We start from the raw sequence: 23,809 nt of genomic DNA on the forward strand, positions 1-23,809 counted from the left end.
GCCGAAGGGCCTGTTCCTGTGCTGTACATTTCTTTGTTCTTTGTTCTTTGTTATATCTGACACCTTACCATCCCCCACCCATGTCTTTGAGATCACTCTGTCCTGCACCTCTTGTGTCGGGAGCTGCGGGAATTGCCTCACCTGTTGCCTCGCAAAAGCCCTCAGTTGCATATACCTGAATGCATTCCCTTGGGGCAACCCATATTTCTCGGTCAGCGCTCCCAGACTCGCGAACTTCCCATCCACAAACAGATCTTTCAGTTGCGTTATTCCTGCTCTTTGCCACATTCCATATCCCCCATCCATTCCCCCCGGGGCAAACCTATGGTTGTTTCTTATCGGGGACCCCCCCCAAGGCTCCAGTCTTTCCCCTATGCCATCTCCACTGTCCCCAAATCTTCAGTGTAGCCACCACCACCGGGCTTGTGGTGTAGTTCCTCGGTGAGAACGGCAATGGGGCTGTCACCATAGCCTGTAGGCTAGTCCCCCGACAGGACGCCCTCTCTAATCTCTTCCACGCCGCTCCCTCCTCCTCTCCCATCCACTTACTCACCATTGAAATATTAGCGGCCCAATAATACTCACTTAGGCTCGGTAGTGCCAGCCCCCCCCCTATCCCTGCTACGCTGTAAGAATCCCTTCCTCACTCTCGGGGTCTTCCCGGCCCACACAAAACCCATGATGCTCTTTTCAATCCTTTTTTAAAAAAGCCTTCGTGATCACCACTGGGAGGCACTGAAACACAAAGAGGAATCTCGGGAGGACCACCATCTTAACCGCCTGCACCCTCCCTGCCAGTGACAGGGATACCATATCCCATCTCTTGAAATCCTCCTCCATTTGTTCCACCAACCGCGTTAAATTTAACCTATGCAATGTGCCCCAATTCTTGGCTATCTGGATCCCCAGGTAACGAAAGTCCCTTGTTACCTTCCTCAACGGTAGGTCCTCTATTTCTCTACTCTGCTCCCCTGGATGCACCACAAACAACTCACTTTTCCCCATGTTCAATTTATACCCTGAAAAATCCCCAAACTCCCCAAGTATCCGCATTATTTCTGGCATCCCCTCCGCCGGGTCTGCCACGTATAGTAGCAAATCATCTGCATACAAAGATACCCGGTGTTCTTCTCCTCCTCTAAGTACTCCCCTCCACTTCTTGGAACCCCTCAACGCTATCGCCAGGGGCTCAATCGCCAGTGCAAACAATAATGGGGACAGAGGGCATCCCTGCCTTATCCCTCTATGGAGCCGAAAATATGCAGATCCCCGTCCATTCGTGACCACGCTCGCCATCGGGGCCCTATACAACAGCTGCACCCATCTAACATACCCCTCTCCAAAACCAAATCTCCTCAACACCTCCCACAAATAATCCCACTCCACTCTATCAAATGCTTTCTCGGCATCCATCGCCACTACTATCTCCGTTTCCCCCTCTGGTGGGGCCATCATCATTACCCCTAACAGCCTGTGTATATTCGTGTTCAGCTGTCTCCCCTTCACAAACCCAGTTTGGTCCTCGTGGACCACCCCCGGGACATATTCCTCTATTCTCATTGCCATTACCTTGGCCAGGATCTTGGCATCTACATTTAGGAGGGAAATAGGTCTATAGGACCCGCATTGTAGCGGGTCCTTTTCCTTCTTTAAGAGAAGCGATATCGTTGCTTCAGACATAGTCTGCTTCAGACAGTTGTCCCCTTTCCTTTGCCTCATTAAAGGTCCTCGTCAATACCGGGGCGAGCAAGTCCACATATTTTCTATAGAATACGACTGGGAATCCATCCGGTCCCGGGGCCTTTCCCGCCTGCATGCTCCTAATTCCTTTCACCACTTCTTCTACCTCGATCTGTGCTCCCAGTCCCACCCTTTCCTGCTCTTCCACCTTGGGAAATTCCAGCCGATCCAAGAAGCCCATCATTCTCTCCCTCCCATCCGGGGGTTGAGCTTCATATAATTTTTTATAAAATGTCTTGAACACTCCATTCACTCTCTCCACTCCCCACTCCATCTCTCCTTCCTCATCCCTCACTCCCCCTATTTCCCTCGCTGCTCCCCTTTTCCTCAGTTGGTGTGCCAGCAACCTGCTCGCCTTCTCCCCATATTCGTACTGTACACCCTGTGCCTTCCTCCATTGTGCCTCTGCAGTGCCCGTAGTCAGCAAGTCAAATTCTACATGTAGCCTTTGCCTTTCCCTGTACAGTCCCTCCTCCGGTGCTTCCGCATATTGTCTGTCCACCCTCAAATGTTCTTGCAGCAACCGCTCCCGTTCCTTACTCTCCTGCTTCCCTTTATGTGCCCTTATTGATATCAGCTCCCCTCTAATCACCGCCTTCTACACCTACCAGACCACTCCCACCTGGACCTCCCCATTATCATTGAGTTCCAAGTACTTTTCAATGCCCCCCCCTCACCCTTCGACACACCCCCTCATCTGCCATTAGTCCCATGTCCATTCTCCAGGGTGGGCGCCCTCCTGTTTCCTCCCCTATCTCCAAGTCTACACAGTGTGGAGCGTGATCCGAAATGGCTATAGCTGTATACTCCGTTCCCCTCACCTTCGGGATCAACGCCCTTCCCAGCACAAAAAAGTCTATTCGCGAGTAGACTTTATGGACATAGGAGAAAAACGAGAACTCCTTACTCCTAGGTCTGCAAAATCTCCACGGATCTACACCTCCCATCTGCTCCATAAAATCTTTAAGTACCTTGGCTGCTGCCGGCCTCCTTCCAGTCCTGGACTTCGACCTATCCAGCCCTGGTTCCAACACCGTGTTAAAATCTCCCCCCATTATCAGCTTTCCCATCTCTAGGTCCGGAATGCGTCCTAGCATCCGCCTCATAAAATTGGCATCATCCCAGTTCGGGGCATATACGTTTACCAAAACCACCGTCTCCCCCTGTAGTTTGCCACTCACCATCACATATCTGCCCCCGTTATCCGCCACTATAGTCTTTGCCTCGAACATTACCCGCTTCCCCACTAATATAGCCACCCCCCTGTTTTTCGCATCTAGCCCCGAATGGAACACCTGCCCCACCCATCCTTTGCGTAGCCTAACCTGGTCTATCAGTTTCAGGTGCGTTTCCTGTAACATAACCACATCTGCCTTAAGTTTCTCAAGGTGTGCGAGTGCCCGTGCCCTCTTTATCGGCCCGTTCAGCCCTCTCACGTTCCACGTGATCAGCCAGGTTGGGGGGCTTCCTACCCCCCCCCCCCCCCCCCCGCTTGTCGATTAGCCATCCCCTTTTTCCAGCTCCTCAACCGGTTCCCACGCAGCTGTATCTCCCCCAGGCGGTGCCCCCCCGCCCATCCCCTCCCATACCAGCTCCCCCCTCTCCCCAGCAGCAGCAACCCAGTAATTCCCCCCTCCCACACCCCCCCCCCCCCCCCCGCTAGATCCCCCGCTAGCGTAATTACTCCCCTCATGTTGCTCCCAGAAGTCAGCAAACTCTGGCCGACCTCGGCTTCCCCCCGTGACCTCGGCTCGCACCGTGCGACGCCCCCTCCTTCCTGCTTCTCTATTCCCGCCATGATTATCATAGCGCGGGAACCAAGCCCGCGCTTCTCCCTTGGCCCCGCCCCCAATGGCCAACGCCCCATCTCCTCCACCTCCCCTCCTCCCCCCATCACCACCTGTGGAAGAGAGAAAAGTTACCACATCGCAGGATTAGTACATAAAACTCCTCTTTCCCCCCTTTTTAACCCCCCTCTTCGTCCCCCACATTCGCCCCACCACTTTGTTCAAACGTTCTTTTTAATAAGCCGCCCATTCCAGTTTTTCTTCCACAATAAAAGTCCACGCTTCATCCGCCGTCTCAAAGTAGTGGTGCCTCCCTCGATATGTGACCCACAGTCTTGCCGGTTGCAGCATTCCAAATTTTATCTTCTTTTTATGAAGCTCCGCCTTGGCCCGATTAAAGCTCGCCCTCCTTCTCGCCACCTCCACACTCCAGTCTTGATAAACGCGGATCACCGCGTTCTCCCATTTACTGCTCCGAGTTTTCTTTGCCCATCTAAAGACCATTTCTCTATCCTTAAAACGGAGGAATCTCACCACTATGGCTCTGGGAATTTCTCCTGCTCTCGGTCCTCGCGCCATCACTCGGTATGCTCCCTCCACCTCCAATGGACCCGCCGGGGCCTTCGCTCCCATTAACGAGTGCAGCATCGTGCTCACATATGCCCCGACGTCCGCTCCCTCCGCACCTTCAGGAAGACCAAGAATCCTCAGGTTGTTCCTCCTTGCGTTGTTCTCCAGTGCCTCCAACCTTTCCACACATCGTTTCTGATGTGCCTCATGCGTCTCCGTCTTCACCACCAGGCCCTGTATGTCGTCCTCATTCTCGGCTGCCTTTGCCTTCACGACCCGAAGCTCCCGCTCCTGGGTCTTTTGTTCCTCCTTTAGCCCTTCGATCGCCTGTAGTATCGGGGCCAACAGCTCTTTCTTCATTTCCTTTTTGAGCTCTTCCACACAGCATTTCAAGAACTCTTGTTGTTCAGGGCCCCATGTTAAACTGCCACCTTCTGACGCCATCTTGGTTTTTGCTTGCCTTCCTTGCCGTTGTTCTAAAGGATCCACTGCAATCCGGCCACTTTCTCCTTTTTTCATCCGTATCCAGGGGGGATTCCCTTCTGGTTTACCGCACAGTGTTTTTAGCCGTCACAATTGCCGTTGGGGCTCCTATCAAGAGCCCAAAAGTCCGTTTCACCGGGAGCTGCTGAAACGTGCGACTCAGCTGGTCATCGCCGCACCCGGAAGTCTCGAAGATTTTAGTTTAGACGGGCAGCATGGTCGGCACGGGCTTGAAAGGCCGAAGGCCTGATCCTGTGCTGTACTTTTTTTTGTTCTTTGTTCCTCGTCATTAGTCACTGACTCTTGCTGGTGTTTGCTTGGTGAAGGCAGATTCAGCTGACTACACAACTACATTGTGTTCAGTTTTGGTCTCCTTACCTGAATGGAGTGAATGGAGTGTTCAGGGGTGTCCAGGGTGAGGTGTGAAGAGAGATCATTTGGCGTGGGCACTGGATAGAGATTCTTATGGATCTACTTCCAGCATAGTTCCACGTCTTAGAAATAGGAAATTAGATAGGGAAGTGGAACAAAACAAATGTGTTTTTTTTGACCGTTACTTTCCTGTAATTATGGAGCCATCTTAACTCAGAACTGTTGGGTCATCTTAACACCTGTTTGCATGGTTGATCTTTTGAGAGAGGGATATTTTCCACCCATCCACCATTTTCAGTCTACTGCAGTCAAACAGCTAGCTTGCACAAATGTTCACGCTGCTGCTATGCAGTATCACCACGAGTGGTATTTGCCACTAACGTGATGCTGCCATCAAGCCAGAAAGATGTTCTGCCTGTCATACGAATGAGTATTGTGGGATCTGAAATTCAGTGCCAGTGTGATGCTAGATATGTAGGCCATACACCCCCAAGACTGGTGGATTGTATCAAGTAGCATGGTCCTTCTGCTGTTTGCAACGGGCAAGGTACAGACCGTACCCAACCAGCCTTGTCATGCAGAACTGAAAACACAGTGTCCAACATTGGAAGTCATTCTGCAATTGGACAACATTTGCTAAATAATCTTCAGTGTGTTAAAAATTACACTGACAACCAATTTAAGATTGCTCTCTCCAACTGACAACCAATTTAAGATTGCTCTCTCCAACTTTGACAAAGAGTCATTCAGACTCTCACACTAGTTCCCTTCTGTCTCCACAGATGCTGTCAGACCTGCTGAGATTGTCCAGTATTTTCTGTTTTTGTTTCAGATTGTCAGTCAGGGGGGCAGCACGGTGGCGCAGTGGTTAGCACTGCTAGCTTACGGCGCCTGTAACCCGGGTTCGATCCTGGTCCCGGGTCACTGTCTGTGTGGAGTTTGCACTTTCTCCCCGTGTCTGCGTGAGTCTCAACCTCACAACCCAAAGATGTGCAGGGTAGGTTTTCAATTGGTATTGTCTAAACAAGACCAGATAACATGATTTTCGTAATATTTAGATTCTAGAGTTCTGGGAGGGCTTGATTAGTATACATTTCGCTTTGATTTTCATCGCACTTGCTAATTGTAGGTTTTTGTTTTATTCCCCAAGCCTTTTGTCCTGTGTATTTGATGGAGGAGAGGGTTTCCATGAGATTTGCAAGAGATTAAATTCATGTGGTATGAGCCATTTTATTACAGAGGATATACAGCACAGAAATAGGCCACATTACCCACCCAACCTAAGTTGGTATTTATGCTCCACTTTATCCTCCTCACATCTTTTCTCATCTAAATTTACCATTGTAACTACCCGTTCCCTTCTTCCTCATTTGCTTGTCTAGTTTTCTCTTAAATGAATCTGTACTGTTCCCATCAAACACTCCCTATGGTGGCAAGTTCCACATTCTTAACGCTCTATTTAAAGCCTCTTCTGCGTTCCCTGTCCTATTTTCATGGCCTCATAGAACAGCTCATAGAACATACAGTGCAGAAGGAGGCCATTCGGCCCATCGAGTCTGCACCGACCCACTTAAGCCCTCACTTCCACCCTAACCCATCCTAACCTTTTTGGTCACTAAGGGCAATTTATCATGGCCAATCCACCTAACCTGCATGTCTTTGGACGCTAGTTATATCCTTTCCCTCAAGAGGAAACATTCTCTTCCTGTCCAATCTGTTAAAACCATTCATAATTTTGAAGAGTTATATCAGGTCACCAATCAGCCACTTTTATTCAAGAGAAAAATGATCCAGCCTGTCAATCCATTCCTGATGTGTATCTACACCTTTCTGGTACCTTCCTTGTAAATCTTCTCCACATCCTCTCCAGTGCCTCTATTTTTTTATAATATGGTGACTAGAATCTGGCCTAACCAAGGTTCAATGTGAGTTTTTCTTTTCAATTCTACTTTTTATACTTTGAAATTCTATTCCTGCAGTTGTAAAATCGAGTAGTTGGTCTGCTTTTTCATGACCTTGCTAACCTGTGACACAACTTTGAGTGATATGTACTCTGAAATCCTTTTGTTCCTCTCTACCCCACTTGACTTGCACCTTCCAAGTTAAAGTCATCTCTCTATTCTTTCAATTAAAATGCACAACCTCACACTCATCTGTTACCCTTGATCTGCCAATTATTTGCTCATTCTGCAAGTCCTCTTGTCATTTGTTGCAGTCCTCCTCAGTATTGACTATCCCTCCCAATTTGGTGTCATCTGCAAACTGAGAAATTAGGCAGGATTTGGGCAACCCGCCCTGTGTTTCATGACAGCGTGAGGCAGCCTGCCATTGACTGCCAGCAGGAGGTTCTGGGCCCACCGTTAGTCAATGGGGTTTTTCATTCAGTGCACCCCTTCGCAATTGGGGCACCCGTGGCGGAGATGTGCCGCTAGAAGGACTGGAAGATCCCGCCATCGTGAACAGCGGGAAGTTCTGGTCATTGTGTTTTTGATTCGCATCCAAATCATTGATGTAAATTTTGGACAGCACTGATCCACATGGAGCACCATTTCCCACCTTCTGCCACTCTGAATAACTACCCTTTATTCCCACTCTCTGCTTTCTGCCTTGAAATCAGCAAACCATTCTACTTGTCCCCTGATTCCATATTGTCTGACCTTTGTTGCCAAGTGTGAGGCTATCCATTTTGGGAGGAATAACAGCAGAATGGATTATTATTTAAACGGTAAGATGTTAAAACATGCTGCTGTGCAGAGGGACCTGGGTGTGCTGGTGCACGAATCGCAAAAAGTTGGTGTGCAGGTGCAACAGGTGATTAAGAAAGCTAATCGAGGGATGGAGTTCAAGACTAGTGAGGTTATGCTCCAATTGTATAAGGTGTTGGTGAGGCCACATCTGGAGAATTGTGTTCAGTTTTGGTCTCCTTACCTGAGAAAGGACATATTGGCACTGGAGGGAGTGCAGAGGAGATTCACTAGGTTGATCCCAGAGTTGAGGGGATTAGATTATGACGAGAGGTTGAGTAGACTGGGACTGTACTCATTGGAGTTTAGAAGGATGCGGGGGGGATCTTATTGAAACATATAAAATTATGAAGGGAATAGATAGGATAGATGCGGGCAGGTTGTTTCCACTGGTCGGGGAAAGCAGAACTAGGGGGCATAACCTCAAAATAAGGGGAAGTAGATTTAGGACCGAGTTTAGGAGGAACTTCTTCACCCAAAGGGTTGTGAATCTCTGGAATTCCTTGCCCAGTGAAGCAGTTGAGGCTCCTTCTTTAAACATTTTAAAGAAAAAGATAGATACCTTTCTAAAGAATAAAGGGATTCGGGGATATGGTGTACGGGCTGGAGAGTGGAGCTGCGTCCACAAAGATCAGCCATGATCTCATTGAATGGCGGAGCAGGCTCGAGGGGCCAGATGGCCTACTCCTGTTCCTAGTTCTTATGTTCTTATGTTACCTTATTCAATAGTCTATTATGGGACACCTTATTCAAGACCTTTTGAAAATCAAGATAAATTACATTGACTATGTTACTGTTTGTCTACTCTCCCTGTTATGAACAACTTACCACTAATGTGCTTGGTAACTTCCTCCACCAGTGGCCTGGGTAGGTTTGCCAACTCCAGTTTGTGGTACTCTTTGATGTTTCATCACATGTCCCTGGTGTGAACGACCCCCTCCTCAAGCTTCTGCTAATGTTCCAGTCCCTAGAGGCACTGTCTTCCCATGCCAATTGGAAGAGGAACAAACTTTATTATTCAGCTGAATTAGTCTTGGCAGTTCGTCAAACTTTTTTTCCTCCATTTCCAATATTTTTACATCTGATAAATTCAAGTGTTCAAAGAAATGAATAAAAATGTCATTTTACTGCCGCTGTGATGTTTCTCCAGGGTTGCTTGCAGCAGGAGATCAATTTTCAATTTCGGGTCAATCTGGAGGATTGGAAACCCTGGTTGTTGATGAGAACTTGCCTAACACCATGATGAAATTATCATTGCATCCCTACAGTGGAGAAAGAGGCCTTTCGGCCCATAGGATCTGCACTGACCCTCCGAAAGAGCACCCTACCCGGACCCAATCCATACCCGATCCCTGTAACCCAACCTAACCGTTGGACACTAAGGAGCAACGTAGCATGGCCAATTCATCTAATCTGCACAATTTGGTTTGTGGGAGGAAAGCGGAGCATCCGGAGGAGAGACACCGGGAGAATGTGCAAACTCCACACAGTCACCTGAGGTCAGAATTGAATCGGGTCCCTGCCACTGAGAGACAGCAGTGCCGCCCATGATCCCCTGGGAAACTTAAATGCGAAATGTGTGTGTGTTTTAAAAACTTGTGCCTGTTTTCTGGTTTCCATTTTCTCTTGGTCTTGGTAAATCTTGTTAATTCCTATCATTCTTGTCTTTATTTGTCTTTAGAAGCTGCCTTATGTGCATAGAGCCTGCAATTGGCACTAAGCTGCTCCCATACCATAGCTTTCAACTGTTTGGGTTTGACTTTATGGTTGATGAAGATCTCAAAGTCTGGCTAATTGAAGTGAATGGAGCTCCAGCCTGTGCTCAGTAAGTTATAGATTTGCTAAGTAAGCTTTCCCATAGTCACTTCGCTGCTTGAATGGTGTTTTATGCAACCTTTTATTAAATACCTTGGCCTGGTTTATTGTCTTTCTAAGTGTTTCAGCATCAAGCGTTTGAATAATTTAGATTTTCTAGATTACTCTGAATAGTCTTATAAATGTGGATTCACTTTATAGAACATTTCGCAAGATAGATGACATGCTGTAATTCCGACCAATTAAAGATTATGCTAATAAGGGGAGGAGGAAGCTTGGTGTGCAAATCATGGACAAGTTGGGACCTCCTGGTCTGTTTTCGTGCTGTGGACCCTGTGTAATCTTTGGCTAAGTGTGTTTTGGAAAATGAGTTCTTTTTAAAAATATATATTTTTATTAAAGATTTTCCATTTACCATAAATTTTATAACCAAACCCACATTCCCCACAGCAGATGTTACACAAAACTAACATAACAAAAACCCAACCAACCGTACACACCTCATCCACAAAACAAAGAGAGAGGGAAAAAAAGCAAATCCAAAACTGACCCCCATGCCCCAGCAACTGACCGTGACCAATTCCTTAAAGCGGGCAATGAATGGCTGCCATCTCTGCGAGAATCTCTCAACCGACTTCCTAACAGTGTACTTGACTTTCTCCCGGTACAAGAATTAATTTAGTCACCTAACCATATTGAGGCGCTGGGTGGAGTAGAGGGCCTCCACCCCAGCAGAACTCGCCTCTGGGCAATCAACGAGGTGACAGTGAGGACATCTGCCTTCATCCCTGCTTGCAGCCCCGCAAGTCTGATATCCCAAATATGGCCACCGAGGACAAGGTTCCAGATCAATATTCAGAATCACTGACAGGGAGCTAAACAAGGAGACCCAAAAGCTTACCAGTTTGAGATATGTCCAGAACATGTGCGTGGGGTTGGCCAGCCCCTCCGGGACACTCCGGAAAGAAGTCACTGATCTTAACTTTGGTCAGGCACCACCTTAAACTGGACAAGACCCAGCCACGCACATGAAGAAATGGGAGTTCACCTTATGAAGGGACTCACTCCACATCTCATCATCCACTATAGGTCCCAACGGCCTCTCCCAGTTCGCCTCCACCTTGTCCACCAAGTCCAAATCCTCCGACAGAATCCGCCCATAAATACCCGACGTGGAAACCTCCTCCGACCCCGCTAGGGAAAGGATGCTCTCCATCAGGGATGTCTGCAGTGCCTCGTGAAATGTCAGGAAGGCCCCTTGTACAACATTCCTTTTCTGGAGGTACCTGAAGGAGTTCAGCCCCGAAATCCCAACTTTCACCGACAATTCCTCCAAACTGGCAAACAGTCACTCCACAAACAAATCCCCAAATCTCGCAAACCCTTTCCCTCCCCACACCCCAAACGTAGCATCCAGTCTTGATGGCTCAAATAGATGATTGGCACAAATAGGTGCCATCCTCGATACAAATCCAAGCTTAAAGTGCTGCCTGAATTGTCTCCAGGGGCGAAATTCTCCGGTATCGGCGCGATGTCCGCCGACTGGCGCCCAAAACGGCGCAAATCAGTCAGGCATCGCGTCGCCCCAAAGGTGCGGACTGCTCTGCATCTTGGGGGGCCGAGCCCCAACCTTAAAGGGCTAGGCCCGCGCCGGACGAATTTCCGCCCCGCCAGCTGGCGGAAAAGGCCTTTGGTGCCCCGCCAGCTGGCACGGAAATGACATCTCCGGGCGGCGCATGCACGGGAGCGTTAGCGGCCGCTGACAGCATTCCCGCACATGCGCAGTGGAGGGAGTCTCTTCCGCCTCCGCCATGGTGGAGACTGTGGCGAAGGTGGAAGGGAAAGAGTGCCCCCATGGCACAGGCCCGCCCGCGGATCGGTGGGCCCCGATCGCGGGCCAGGCCACCGTGGGGGCACCCCCCCGGGGCCAGATCGCCCCACGCCCCCCCTCCAGGACCCTGGAGCCCGCCCGCGCCGCCTTGTCCCGCCGGTAAGGTAGGTGGTTTAATCTACGCCGGCGGGACAGGCATTTTAGCGGCGGGACTTCGGCCCATCCGGGCCGGAGAATCGCGGGGCGGGGGGGGGGGGGGGCCCGCCAACCGGCGCGGCGCGATTCCCGTCCCCGCCGAACATCCGGTGCCGGAGAATTCGGCAACCAGCGGGGGCGGGATTCACGCCAGCCCCCGGCGATTCTCCGACCCGGCGGGGGGTCAGAGAATCTCGCCCCATATCTTTAAAATGGACACGACCAACGGGTTGGAGGTCTACCTAGCCGGAGAAAGCAAGATCATCACCAGTGAACTACGACTAGATTCCCTACATGACCTCACCTCCATCTGTTCCCATATGGAACCCGGGTCTCTACACCACCCCAGTACCGTCTCAGCATTGGCCGCGCAATAATGAAAAAGCAAGTTCGGCAATGCTATGCTCCCCGACCGTCTCCCTTTGAAGAACTGCCTTGTGAATCCACTGGTCTTGTTTGCCCATATAAAGGATGGGATCACCCTATTAACCTTCTTTTTAAAAAAAAAAAAAGAGTTTGGAATAAAAACAGGAAGATATTGAAAAAGAAGCAAAAACCGTGGGAGAATATTCATTTTAATAGACTGGACTCTACCCACCAAGGATGGGAGAAGGTTATCCCAGTTTTGCAAATTGGATTTAACCTTGCTCACCATAATACCATAATATAATAATAATCGCTATTGTCACAAGTAGGCTTCAATGAAGTTACTGTTAAAAGCCCCTAGTCGCCACATTCTGGCGCCTATTCGGGGAGGCTGGTCTGGGATTGAACCCGCGCTGCTGGCATTGTTCTGCATTACAAGCCAGCTGTTTAGCTCACTGTGCTAAACCAGATTTGTGTAATTCAATTTATGGAGCCAGGCCCAATTGTGGGCCATCTGGATACCCAAATACCTGAAGCTAGAGCTGGCCAGGAGAAAAGGCAGCATCCTCAAGTTGGCTCTGGGAGATTAACCTGAAAGTACTCTCTTTTATATTAATTTCTATCACGGAAAAGAACCAAAGCTCCATTATTTCACCTATAGTGAGGACCAGGTCCATAACATAGGACAGTAAATCATTAGCATATAGGGACACGCTGTGTTTCTCTGCTTACCAAAGCCCTCAAAGCAGTAGCTAAGCATTTAATCGCTAACACAAATAGGAGGGGGGACATTGGACACCCATGTCTTGTCCTCATATTTGAATGAAAGTACCCCAAGCTAAAGGCGTTGGTGCGAACACTAGCTGAAGGGGCCCTGTACAATAACGGTACCCACAAAATCAATAAAAAAAAATAAAAAAATCTACAGTTCCCAATTCATTTTTTTTCCAATTAATGTTAGCGAGGCCAAACCACCTACCCTGCGCATCTTTGGGTTGTGGGGGAAACCCACGCAGACATGGGGAGAATGTGCAAACTCCACACTGACAGTAACCCAGAGCCGGGATCAAACCCGGGTCCTCAGCGCCGTGAGGCAGCAATACTAACCGCTGCACCACCGTGCCGTCCCACAAAATCAATTTTGGCCCTCGACCGAACCTCTCTAGAACTTCAATAATAATCTTTATTGTCTCAAGTAGGCTTATATTAACACTGCAATGAAGTCACTGTGAAAATCCCCTAGTCGCCACATTCTGGCGCCTGTTCGGGTACACAGAGGGAGAATTTAGAATGTCCAATTCACCTAACAGCAAAACTTTCGGGACTTGTGGGAGGAAACCGGAGCACCCGGAGGAAACCCACGCAGACACAGGGAGAACGTGCAGACTCCGCACATACAGTGACCCAAGCTAGGAATCAATCCTGTGTCTGGCGCTGTGAAGCCACAGTGCAAACACTGTGCTACCGTGCTGCCCAAAAGGATATCTCCACTCCACCCTATCAATTGCTTCCTTGGCATCCAAAGATACAATCCCCTCTGGCTCGGGCCCAACAGACGGGGAAAGAACAACATTCAACAGGCTCTGTATATTCACCGGTATTGCCAGGCCTTAACCAAACCTGTCTGATCCTCCACAATCACCCCAGGGCTCCAACCTTACCGCCAACACTTGGCATCCACATTTAATAGTGAAACAGGCCGGTATGACCCACACTTCGTGGGATACTTATCCTTCTTCAACAGAAGTGAAATACAAGCCTACGAGAGTGTAGCAGGCAGGGATCCCAGGACGAAGAATCATTAAACATATCTACCAGCAACGGGACCAACTGATCCGCAAGCATCTTATAGAATTCCACAGGAAACCATCAGGCCCAGGAGCATTAGCTGTTTGTATCCGCCCAATACCTATCAAAATCTCATCAGGGCCTAACGGGACCTCCCATCTCTCGTTCCCCACCACCATAAACTCCAATCTGTCTAAAAATATCGACATGTTCAAGTCCCCCAACGAGGGCTCCAACCTGTAAAGATTATTGTAAAAAGCCTCAAATGCAGCGTTAACCAAACTGCTAATCGAGTGGCTAACCTGAATAATCTCCCAGGAGGTTGCCTGCCGCCTCAGACAACCTCTCTAACAGACTGTTATCCTTCTCCCCATACTCCTAAAAGACCCCCACGTCCCCGCTGCAACTAGCTCACTCATTTCCCAAGGACAACAGATCGAACTGTGTCTGCAGCTTTGTTCTGCTCGCCAGGAGCTCTGGGGTAGGAACACACGAATACTTGCAGTCCACCTCCAAAATACCATCCACCAATCTCTGCCGTTTCACCCTTGCCTCCTTATCCTTATGCATCTTATGTGAAATGATCTCTCCTCTAATAACCGCTTTCAAGGCTTTCCAAAGCGTGGAGGATGAGACCGACTCTTTCCTGTTAAATTCTACATATTCCTCAATGGCCTTAGACACGCATCCACAGAACCCCATATCCGCCAATAACCCTACATCTAACCTCCACAATTGGCGCTGAACAGGGCCCGACTCCAAAACCAAATCCACCAGATGCGAGGGCGTGATCCAAGATGACATTGGCCGAATACTCTGCCTGAGATGACAATGGTCGAATACGCTGCCTGAGATGACAATGGCCTAATACTCTGCCCGAGATGACAATGACCGAATACTCTGTCCGAGATGACAGTGGCCGAATGTTCTGTCCGAGATGACAATGGCCGAATACTCTGCCCGAGATGACAATGGTCGAATACTCTGCCCGAGATGACAATGGCCGAATATTATGCCCGAGATGACAATGGCTGAATACTCTGCCCGAGATGACAATGGCCGAATACTCTGCCCGAGATGACAATGGCCGAATACTCTGCCCGAGATGACAATGGCCGAATACTCTGCCCGAGATGACAATGGCCGAATACTCTGCCCGAGATGACAATGGCCGAATACCCTGCCCGAGATGACAATGGTCGAATACTCTGCACGAGATGACAATGGCCGAATATTATGCCCGAGATGACAATGGCTGAATACTCTGCCCGAGATGACAATGGCCGAATATTCTGTCCGAGGTGACAATGGCCGAATACTCTGCCCGAGATGACAATGGCCGAATACTCTGCCCGAGGTGACAATGGCAGAATACTCTGCCCAAGGTGACAATGGCTGAATACTCTGCCCAGAATGACAATGGCTGTATACTCTGCCCGAGGTGACAATGGTTGATTACTCTGCCCTCGTCACCCAATGAAGAGGAAACCTACCCACAGAAAAATGTTGACCTGGAATAAACCTAGTGGACTGGGGAAAAGACCGAGAATTCTTTACCCTCCCCCCGGGTCAATAGACTGGCACAGATCTGTTCCCCCTCCCCCATCTGTCCCTTAAATGGTAACAGGGTCTTCACCACCCCTGACAGAGCCATAGACTTTAGCCAAGAACGATCAAACTTTGGATCAAGTACACAATTTAAATCACACCAAAAATCAATTGGTGTGTATACAAATCCGAAATGGAAGTCAACAGCTCCCTAATAAATGCTGGATCGTCCCAATTCAGAGCATATACATTAATCAGTGCCACCAACATACCTGCCAAAGACTCGTGGCCATCATGTACCTACCATAAGGGTCCACCACTATCTTGTCTGCCGAAAAAAAAATCCTGTTTATTGATTAAAATTGCCCCACCCCGGGCCCTACTGTTGAAGCCCGAGTGAAAGACCTGGCTCACCCACCCCTTCCGTAGTCTGGTCTGGTTCCTCACCTCAAATGAGTCTCCTGCAAAAACACCACATCAGCCCTCAGATTCTTTAGGTGAGGGAAAACTCTCAACCTTTTTACTGGGTCCCCCAATCCTTTCCGTTCCAGTAACCAACTGAATCATGGGCCTCCCAACACCCACCCCCTCACAGGCATTCCCACCATGAGGGATTATCAATCACCTACCCAAAGCATGTAGGCCCAAAGCCCACCAAAAATGGCTGCCAAACCCACCCTCCCACCATCGTCACCTCAGAAAACTAACCCCCACCACCACCCAAATGTAAATATTGGTTACTAACCAAAGAACAAGGCCCCCTCCTAACCAACCCCGAACAAAATAAAAATGCTAGGCTCATTTAACCACGAAAAACCGGTCCAACAGGCCACAGCCCATCCCCCTTCCCCATCTCGCTCCTGTTTGCTTGCTAAGAATTTACTACTAGCGAGGTAGCCCCCACCCAGGGCTGAAAATAAGAAATACCTCTAATCGTCTCAACTGCAAAACATAAAACAAAATTTAACACCCCGACAAAGATCTAAATCTCACCGGGAGTCATATATTTCCAAAAATCCTACCAAAGACAATACCCCTCAGAACAGTTAACCCCTCCCCCAGTCCCCACCATACAACTTATGCAAAACACTCCTATCCCATCCCAAGAACAAAGAAGTAATAAATATGTACAAAATATCCCCAAAACCCCTTCCTCTCAACAACCATAAAAGTCCCCACAGAGCCCATTTCATTTGATCACAGTCCATGCTTTGTAACAAAGGCCTCCGCCTCCTCCGAAGTAGTAGTCCTTTGGCTCGAAGGTAACTTGTAGCCTCGCTGGGTACACCACTCCAAACTGCACTCCACTTTTGTACAATGCTCCTTTTGCCTTATTGAAGGCCACCCGCATTCTCGCAAGCTCCACTCCAACATCTTGACAGATCCTAACGAGGTTCCCACCTGGAATCACGGATCTCCTTGGCCCATTTCAGGACCCATTCCTTCTACTGGAATCTAACGATAACTGTTCGTGGTGGCTCATTCGCTTGAGGTTCCTGCTGGAGTGTTCAATGGGCCCTGTCCAGATCTGAAGGGGATGCCAGTCTATCCACCCCCATCATCTTACCAAACATTTGTGAGACATATTCAGTAGGATTCTGTCCCCCCTTTGGAAACTCCACGACTCTGAGGTTTTGCCTCATCGACCGATTCTCCAGGTCGTTCACTGTTGCCCTCAGACTCTTATTTTCTCTGCCACCAACAGGATCTAGGCCTCCAGCCAGGCAATTTGGTCATTGTGCCTCAACAGAACTGTCTCCACCCCCTTCAACACCTCACCAAGCTCATTCACAGCTTCCAAAGTTCTGTCCAACTTTTCTCGAACAGGCCTAGCGCCACCTCAAATCGTTTTATGGAGGGTTTCAAACGTCAATCTCCAGTTTTTTCAAAATAAATTTACAGTACCCCTTCCAATTAAGGGTCAATTTAGCGTGCCAAATTCACCTACCCTAGATATCTTTTGGGTTGTGGGGGTGAGACCCACTGTTATGGGCGAGGTGTTTTCAGAACCCCAAAATGTATCATGGAGTTCAACCAACCTCTCCCTTTAATGTATTTGTTGCTTTTCCGAGCACACAGCTTTTTCTCCAGGTGGGATTACAATTATGGACAGGTGGGCTTTAAACACAAAACACTGTTTATTCCATGAACTCAACTTAACATCTTAAATAAACATTGGATCTCTTAACACACCTTACTTCAAAGATAACTCAGAAAATATTGCAACAGTAAATAACTCCTTAAAATGTTCCTTCAAACTTCCAAGAGACTTAGCACCTTTAAACAGAATCACATCAGGTTAAAAGATATATATACTTTCTGTAGAATGGCAGAGATATATTAGCTCCAGTACCTTGTTTTTTTCCTGCAGTTCTCTGGACACACACAGACACACACAACCTGCTTTCTCCAAATGCAAAACTAAACTGCAAAACTTGCAGCTTTCTGGAAACACACAGCCACACACACTGCTTTTTAAACTGCAACAAAAAACCTGCAAAATGGCTGACCTGAACTGGGCTCCATCCACTCTATCACATCACTGTTTTCTTAAAGGCACATTGCCTAAACATCCAGTTCTTAAAGGCGCTTTCGCATGACACCCACACAGACATGTGGAGAATGTGCAAATTCCACACGGACAATGACCCAGAGCTGGGATCGAACCCGGGTCCTCGGCACCGCGAGGCAGCAGTGCTAACCATTATGGCACCATGCCGCCCTAACGTCACTCTCCATTGCCCCTCAAAATACTTGTCAATTCAGTAGCCGGCACCCCAGTTAGCATGCCTGTCGTGATCGGGGTGGCCGCAGGTGCTGGAACCATCGCCGCCATCGTCCCTGCTGAGGGACCACGTGAAACTTCGAGTCAGTTGGAGAATTTAAGCTTGCAGACTTCTTAGTTCCAGCCTCTTTTGATATTCTTCAACAATAGGCTCCCCCTACTTTCATATGTGTAGAATTTATCCACCAAGAAATGCTGGCAACCGAGCAAAAAGGGTTAAAAATCAAAGACAGAAGCTACCTAGTGCACAGCCTCCTCCTACATGCTGCCACCGGTTGTTGAAAACTGAGTTCTTAATGTGTCCGAAATATATCCCATTAAAGATGCTAAATTTTGTATCGCCGTTTTCTTTGATATTTAAACATCAGTTTTATCAATAGGGTTGTTGAAATTGGACATCAGTTTCAGCCGGTGAGGAATAGAAACTGGGAACATTTGTGCGTTGATGACACTGGGTGGTGTCGCTGATTTCAATATTGTCCATTCCCACAAGTGGACTTAACAAGTTTGCTGCCTCATGCTGCCGAGGTCCCAGGTTCGATCCCGGCTCTGGGTCACTGTCCGTGTGGAGTTGCACATTCGCCCCGTAATTACATGGGTTTCGCCCCCACAACCCAAAGATGTGCAGGGTAGGTGGATTGGCCACACTAAATTGCCCCTTAATTGGAAAAAATGAATTTGGTACTTACAATTGACGTGGACTTACAATTGGGAGTGAACCTTTACCTTCCTAATTTCTAGATAAATGTAGTGAGGCTGGGAATTCAAACAGAAACCCTTTGTCAGTGTATTCTGGTTTTGTGATGCAGAGCGAGGCCAGCAGTGCGGGGTCAATTACCATATCGGCTGAGGTTAATAATCTTTATTTATAATCATAATAAATCTTTATTAGTGACACAAGTAGGTTTACATTAACACTGCAATGAAGTTATTGTGAAAATCCCCAGTCACCGCACTCACCACGGTGCCTGTTCGTGTAAACTGAGGGAGAATTCAGAATGTCCAATTCACCTGACAAGCGCGTCTTACGGGATTGTGGGAGGAAACCGGAGCACCTGGAGGAAACCCACGCTGACACGGAGAACTAAAGCCGGATCCCTGCCTCTGTGAAGCAACAGTGCTAACCACTGTGCTACCGTGCCGCCCACCGATGAAGGCCCATCTTCCCAACTTTTCCCCTCGTCTGAGGTGTGGTGATCCTCGGGTTAAATCGCCACCAGTCAGCTCCCCCCCCCTCAAAGGAGAGAGCAGCCTATGGTCATCTGGGCATATAATATATTATTGCTGAAAAAGAGATATGCTGTTGAAGCTTCATCTCGCACTCCTCCGAACAGCCCCAGGAATGCCAAATTTCAATAGGAGTAGCAATTTATACTGCATAAGGAAAGGAGTGCTGATTAATTGGCAAAGTGGCTCTGATTTGTCGAGACATTGCCATGGCGAACGCAGCAGGGAGTTATTGTCGCCCATGCTTTATTCAAAAGAAGGGGCAATTTCTGGACATATCCGTTTTGCCTGCAGAGTGCAGGTCCCTGCAGCAAGAATCTTCCAACAAAAAATTGATTCTTGAAACACTTCTCATATTATAAAGTCCCACGGTTAACTTTGTGCACCCATACTGACTGCTAATTGGAGTGAATCAGCCTCAGATGTACTATTTAGAATCTTTTGTAGATGTACTGAGATTTTTTTTAAAATCTAATAATTTACTCAACTACAGGGACAGATTTTCACATTGTCAGTTACATGGATTGTCTGAATTAAGTTGACTGATTGACTTGTGCCATATGTTCTGAATAATCAGTTAGATGGGTTCCAACCCAAGCATGATGTCAGAAATCAAACCATGTATGATCTCCGAAAGGCTACTGATGGGCGAATATCTCCCTCCGATATACAGCATCGTTTATAGATGTACTGAACTACTCATCTCTGCCTCATCCTGAGTTTTGAATACAGCCAGACAGTTAAGTTTATTTGATGTAGAAAGAAAGAACTTGTACCACATAGCGCCTTTTATTCTCTCAAGAAGCCCAAAGTGCTTTACAACCAATAAAGCATTTTTCGAAGTGTATCCACTGTTGTAATGTAGCTTAAAAAGTCAACCCTAACTTCAATTCTCCGTGTATTGTGGCCAGTAAGAATCCAACGAAGATAGTGAAACAGGATAGACGCACAAAGTTTTCTTTCCTGGCTGGATAGGTTTTGGAGCGAAGCTACATCTAGCCACCTTGAGAGTCATGGTTTTCACACGATATTCAAACAAGTTCTTAAGAGGCCAGTGGACCTTCTACAAATGGAAATTCAGATTAGATCTAGAGTTCCAGTACACACACTGTGAAGGCCAAGTATTGTGAGATTGCCTGCTATAGGCTGTTTTGCAGCTGTCGCTTGAGTGAATCTGATCAACCTGAGTGATACTGCCACCCTTTTATCACAGTATCTAGAACAGTCTCATATCGACATTGCAGTATGATGGCACCTGCACTAATGAGGGAGGTCGTTTGTGTGCGTTTCTTGATGCTTATATAATCTTTGCAATTCTACAAGAGCAACTATAAAGAATTGCAACTACGTATCTGATCTAAACTACTTCAAGTACAACAAGCATCGTTTGGATAGATTAACCTTTTAAGTAACTGGAGAAAATATTGGAAATATTCAGTAATGCAGCATCTGTGGAGTGAGAAACAGAATTAATGGGCTGGATTCCCCCGCTCCGCCCACCGCGGGAACGCCACAGGCGAGCCACTTAGAACTCCATTGACCTTGGGCGGGATTCTCCAATCGCCGGGCGGACGCGGCCGGAGAATCCCGCCCAATGTTTCAGGTTTATGATTCTGTTTCCCTCTCCACAGATGCTGCCTAACCTGTTGAGTATTTCCAACGATTTCTGAGTTTATTTCATATTTCCTGCATTTGCAGTATTTCGCTTTTGCTTCAGTAACTGGAATTTGGTTAACAAAGAAATGTACAGCACAGGAACAGGCCCTCCAAGCCCGTGCCGACCATACTGCCCGACTAAACTACAATCTTCTACACTTCCTGGGTCCGTATCCTTCTATTCCTATCCTATTCATATATTTGTCAAGATGCTCCTTAAATGTCCCTATCGTCCCTGCTTCCACTACCTCCTCCGGTAGTGAGTTCCAGGCACCCACTACCCTCTGCGTAAAAAACTTGCCTCGTACATCTACTCTAAACCTTGCCCCTCTCACCTTAAACCTATGCCCCCTAGTAATTGACCCCTCTACCCTGGGGAAAAGCCTCTGACTATCCACTCTGTCTATGCCCCTCATAATTTTGTATACCTCTATCAGGTCGCCCCTCAACCTCCTTCGTTCCAGTGAGAACAAACCGAGTTTATTCAATCGCTCCTCATAGCTTATGCCCTCCATACCAGGCAACATTCTGGTAAATCTCTTCTGCACCCTCTCTAAAGCCTCCACATCCTTCTGGTAGTGTGGCGACCAGAATTGAACAGAGGTTGCGCAAAGGTTTTACATTAAAACATTTCTTGCTGTTTTCAGGAGGCTCTACGCTGAACTTTGTCAAGGAATTGTGGATGTAGCCATTTCCTCCGTCTTTCCGTTAAGTGACTTACCACAGAAACCGAGCCAACAGTCTGTCTTCATCAAATTGGGAAGTTAACGGAGTCTTGTGTTCTCCTCCTCCTCTTCCCATCTCCATTTCAGTTCACAATCTGACAAGTTATATGTATCAGTATCAACTGAGCGCTGTGAATCATGCATATAACCTCAACACATAGCCCTCAGACGTCAAGGAGACCGTCGCATTCATGATGAACAATAATTATGAAAGTTGTGGAATTATTAGATACCTTTGGTCACTTGTATAAATCAGCAATTTACCAGGTGTACAGCTTTGAAATTCTTGTTCGAAAATTGCAATCAAAGCATGACAATGGGAGCTGCTGTAAACTGGTACATGCTGCTTCAAACTGCAGGAATGCTCCAAAAATGTGCTGTTTATTACAATTAGCAGGGGTCATGCATTGACAAAATCTGTTTGTGGATTACGCGATTTAGAAGTGCTATTCTGAGCTCTTAGAAGTACTCGATAATACTTCAACTTGAATGCTGACATTTTACTACACATAAAATGTGTTGACATCTTCCATAATGTGCTGCATTCTGCTAATATCACACATAATGGTGCATAGAGTTGGATATCACTGTGACACAGTAAGGCCCAAACCAACTCTTTAATCTACATCTCAGAACAAGTACAGTAGTGCATTTCCCAATCATGAATACTCAGCGCTCAGAAACCATGGACGAAAGTTGTCATGCACAGCTTTCATTCAGATCATCTGTATATTCAGTGCTCCTCTTTGATCTTTGAAATGCGGCTAATGTGGACGTGAAGAAAGCAAAGGATTCTGCATATTGTTTTTATTATATGGCAAAGACTCAATCCTCTGAGAGAAATTGCAGGGCAAGGGTGGGAAGGAATGATATTTTAAAGATGCAAATTTTTATGAAGGGGGAAGAATCCTTTCTCTCCTTTACTGCCTTTCTTTGGTTGCCATTTGTGTTGGGATCACTACAGAATAAAATGCACTGTTAACTTTTAGTTTATTCTGTTTGCATCCTATAAAAGCGTGCATACAGCTGACGAGGATTGATGTGGCATAAATTGGAAAATAGTAGCATGCACTAAATGCATTTTGTCCTGATTCACAGATTATATCAGTACATCACGGAAACTGACCACTTCTCTGAAACTAATTGTTCTTTTGTTCAGTAAGTTAGGAAAATAATTTTGATATTTCATATGTATGGTTTTCAAACATTTTTTCCCTGCAAAGTTTTTTTAACATAAATTTAGAGTTCTCGGCAGCACGGTGGCACAGTGAATAGCACTGTTGCCTGACGGCACCCAGGTCACGGGTTCGATCCCGGCTCTGGGTCACTGTCCGTGTGGAGTTTGCACATTCTCCACAAACCCACTGTTTGCGTGGGTTTCGAACCCACAACCCAAAGATGTGCTGGTTAGGTGGATTGGCCATGCTAAATTACTCCTTAACTGAAAAAAATGAATTGGGCACCCTAAATTTAAAAAATAAATAAGTTTGGAGTACCCAATTATTTTTTGTCGCAATTTAACGTGGCCAATCCACCTAACTTGCACATAGGACATAGAAAAATACAGCACAGAACAGGCCCTTCGGCCCACGATGTTGTGCCGAACCTTTGTCCTAGATCAATCATAGATTATCATAGAATTTACAGTGCAGAAGGAGGCCATTCGGCCCATTGAGTCTGCACCAGCTCTTGGAAAGAGCACCCTACCCAAGCTCAACACCTCCACCCTATCCCCATAACCCAGTAACCCCACCCAACACTAAGGGCAATTTTGGACACTAAGGCCAATCCACCTAACCTGCAGATCTTTGGACTGTGGGAGGAAACCGGAAACCATATTTGGGTTGGGGGTTGAGACCCACGCAGACACAGGGAGAATGTGCAAACTACACACGGACAGTGACCCAGGGCCGGGATCGAACCCGAGGCCATACAGTGCCGTGAGGCAGCAGTGCTAACCACTGTGCCACCCTGTCGCCCTCTTTTCTCAGCAAAGTTGACTGTCTGTGTCCAGGTTGTTGTTATTTTATTGTGTCCATGATTATTTTTATAGGTCAAATTTTTTTTTTGTTCTAGTATTTATGGTTCTATTTCCTTTTCATGAGTAAAATCCGGTTCATTACTGAGGATGAAGGCATGTTACTGTCTGTCAGGAACAACCTGGTTGTTACTCCAGG

The 23,809-nt window shown here is 47.4% G+C and overlaps 1 protein-coding gene across 1 annotated transcript in view; it reads left to right on the forward strand.

Annotated features, from left to right (window-relative positions):
* ttl (tubulin tyrosine ligase) overlaps nucleotides 1-22,349 on the forward strand; it is a 61,619-nt gene extending 39,270 nt beyond the window's left edge. Inside the window, exons 6-7 of the mRNA XM_072500112.1 lie at nucleotides 9,378-9,521; nucleotides 21,555-22,349. Of these exons, the coding sequence (XP_072356213.1) occupies nucleotides 9,378-9,521; nucleotides 21,555-21,675 (265 nt within the window). The 3' untranslated portion in view covers nucleotides 21,676-22,349. The remainder of the gene's footprint in view (nucleotides 1-9,377; nucleotides 9,522-21,554) is intronic.
* Nucleotides 22,350-23,809: the final 1,460 nt, after the last annotated feature.

Source organism: Scyliorhinus torazame, chromosome 4, assembly GCF_047496885.1.
Source record: "Scyliorhinus torazame isolate Kashiwa2021f chromosome 4, sScyTor2.1, whole genome shotgun sequence".
Lineage (NCBI taxonomy): Eukaryota > Metazoa > Chordata > Chondrichthyes > Carcharhiniformes > Scyliorhinidae > Scyliorhinus > Scyliorhinus torazame.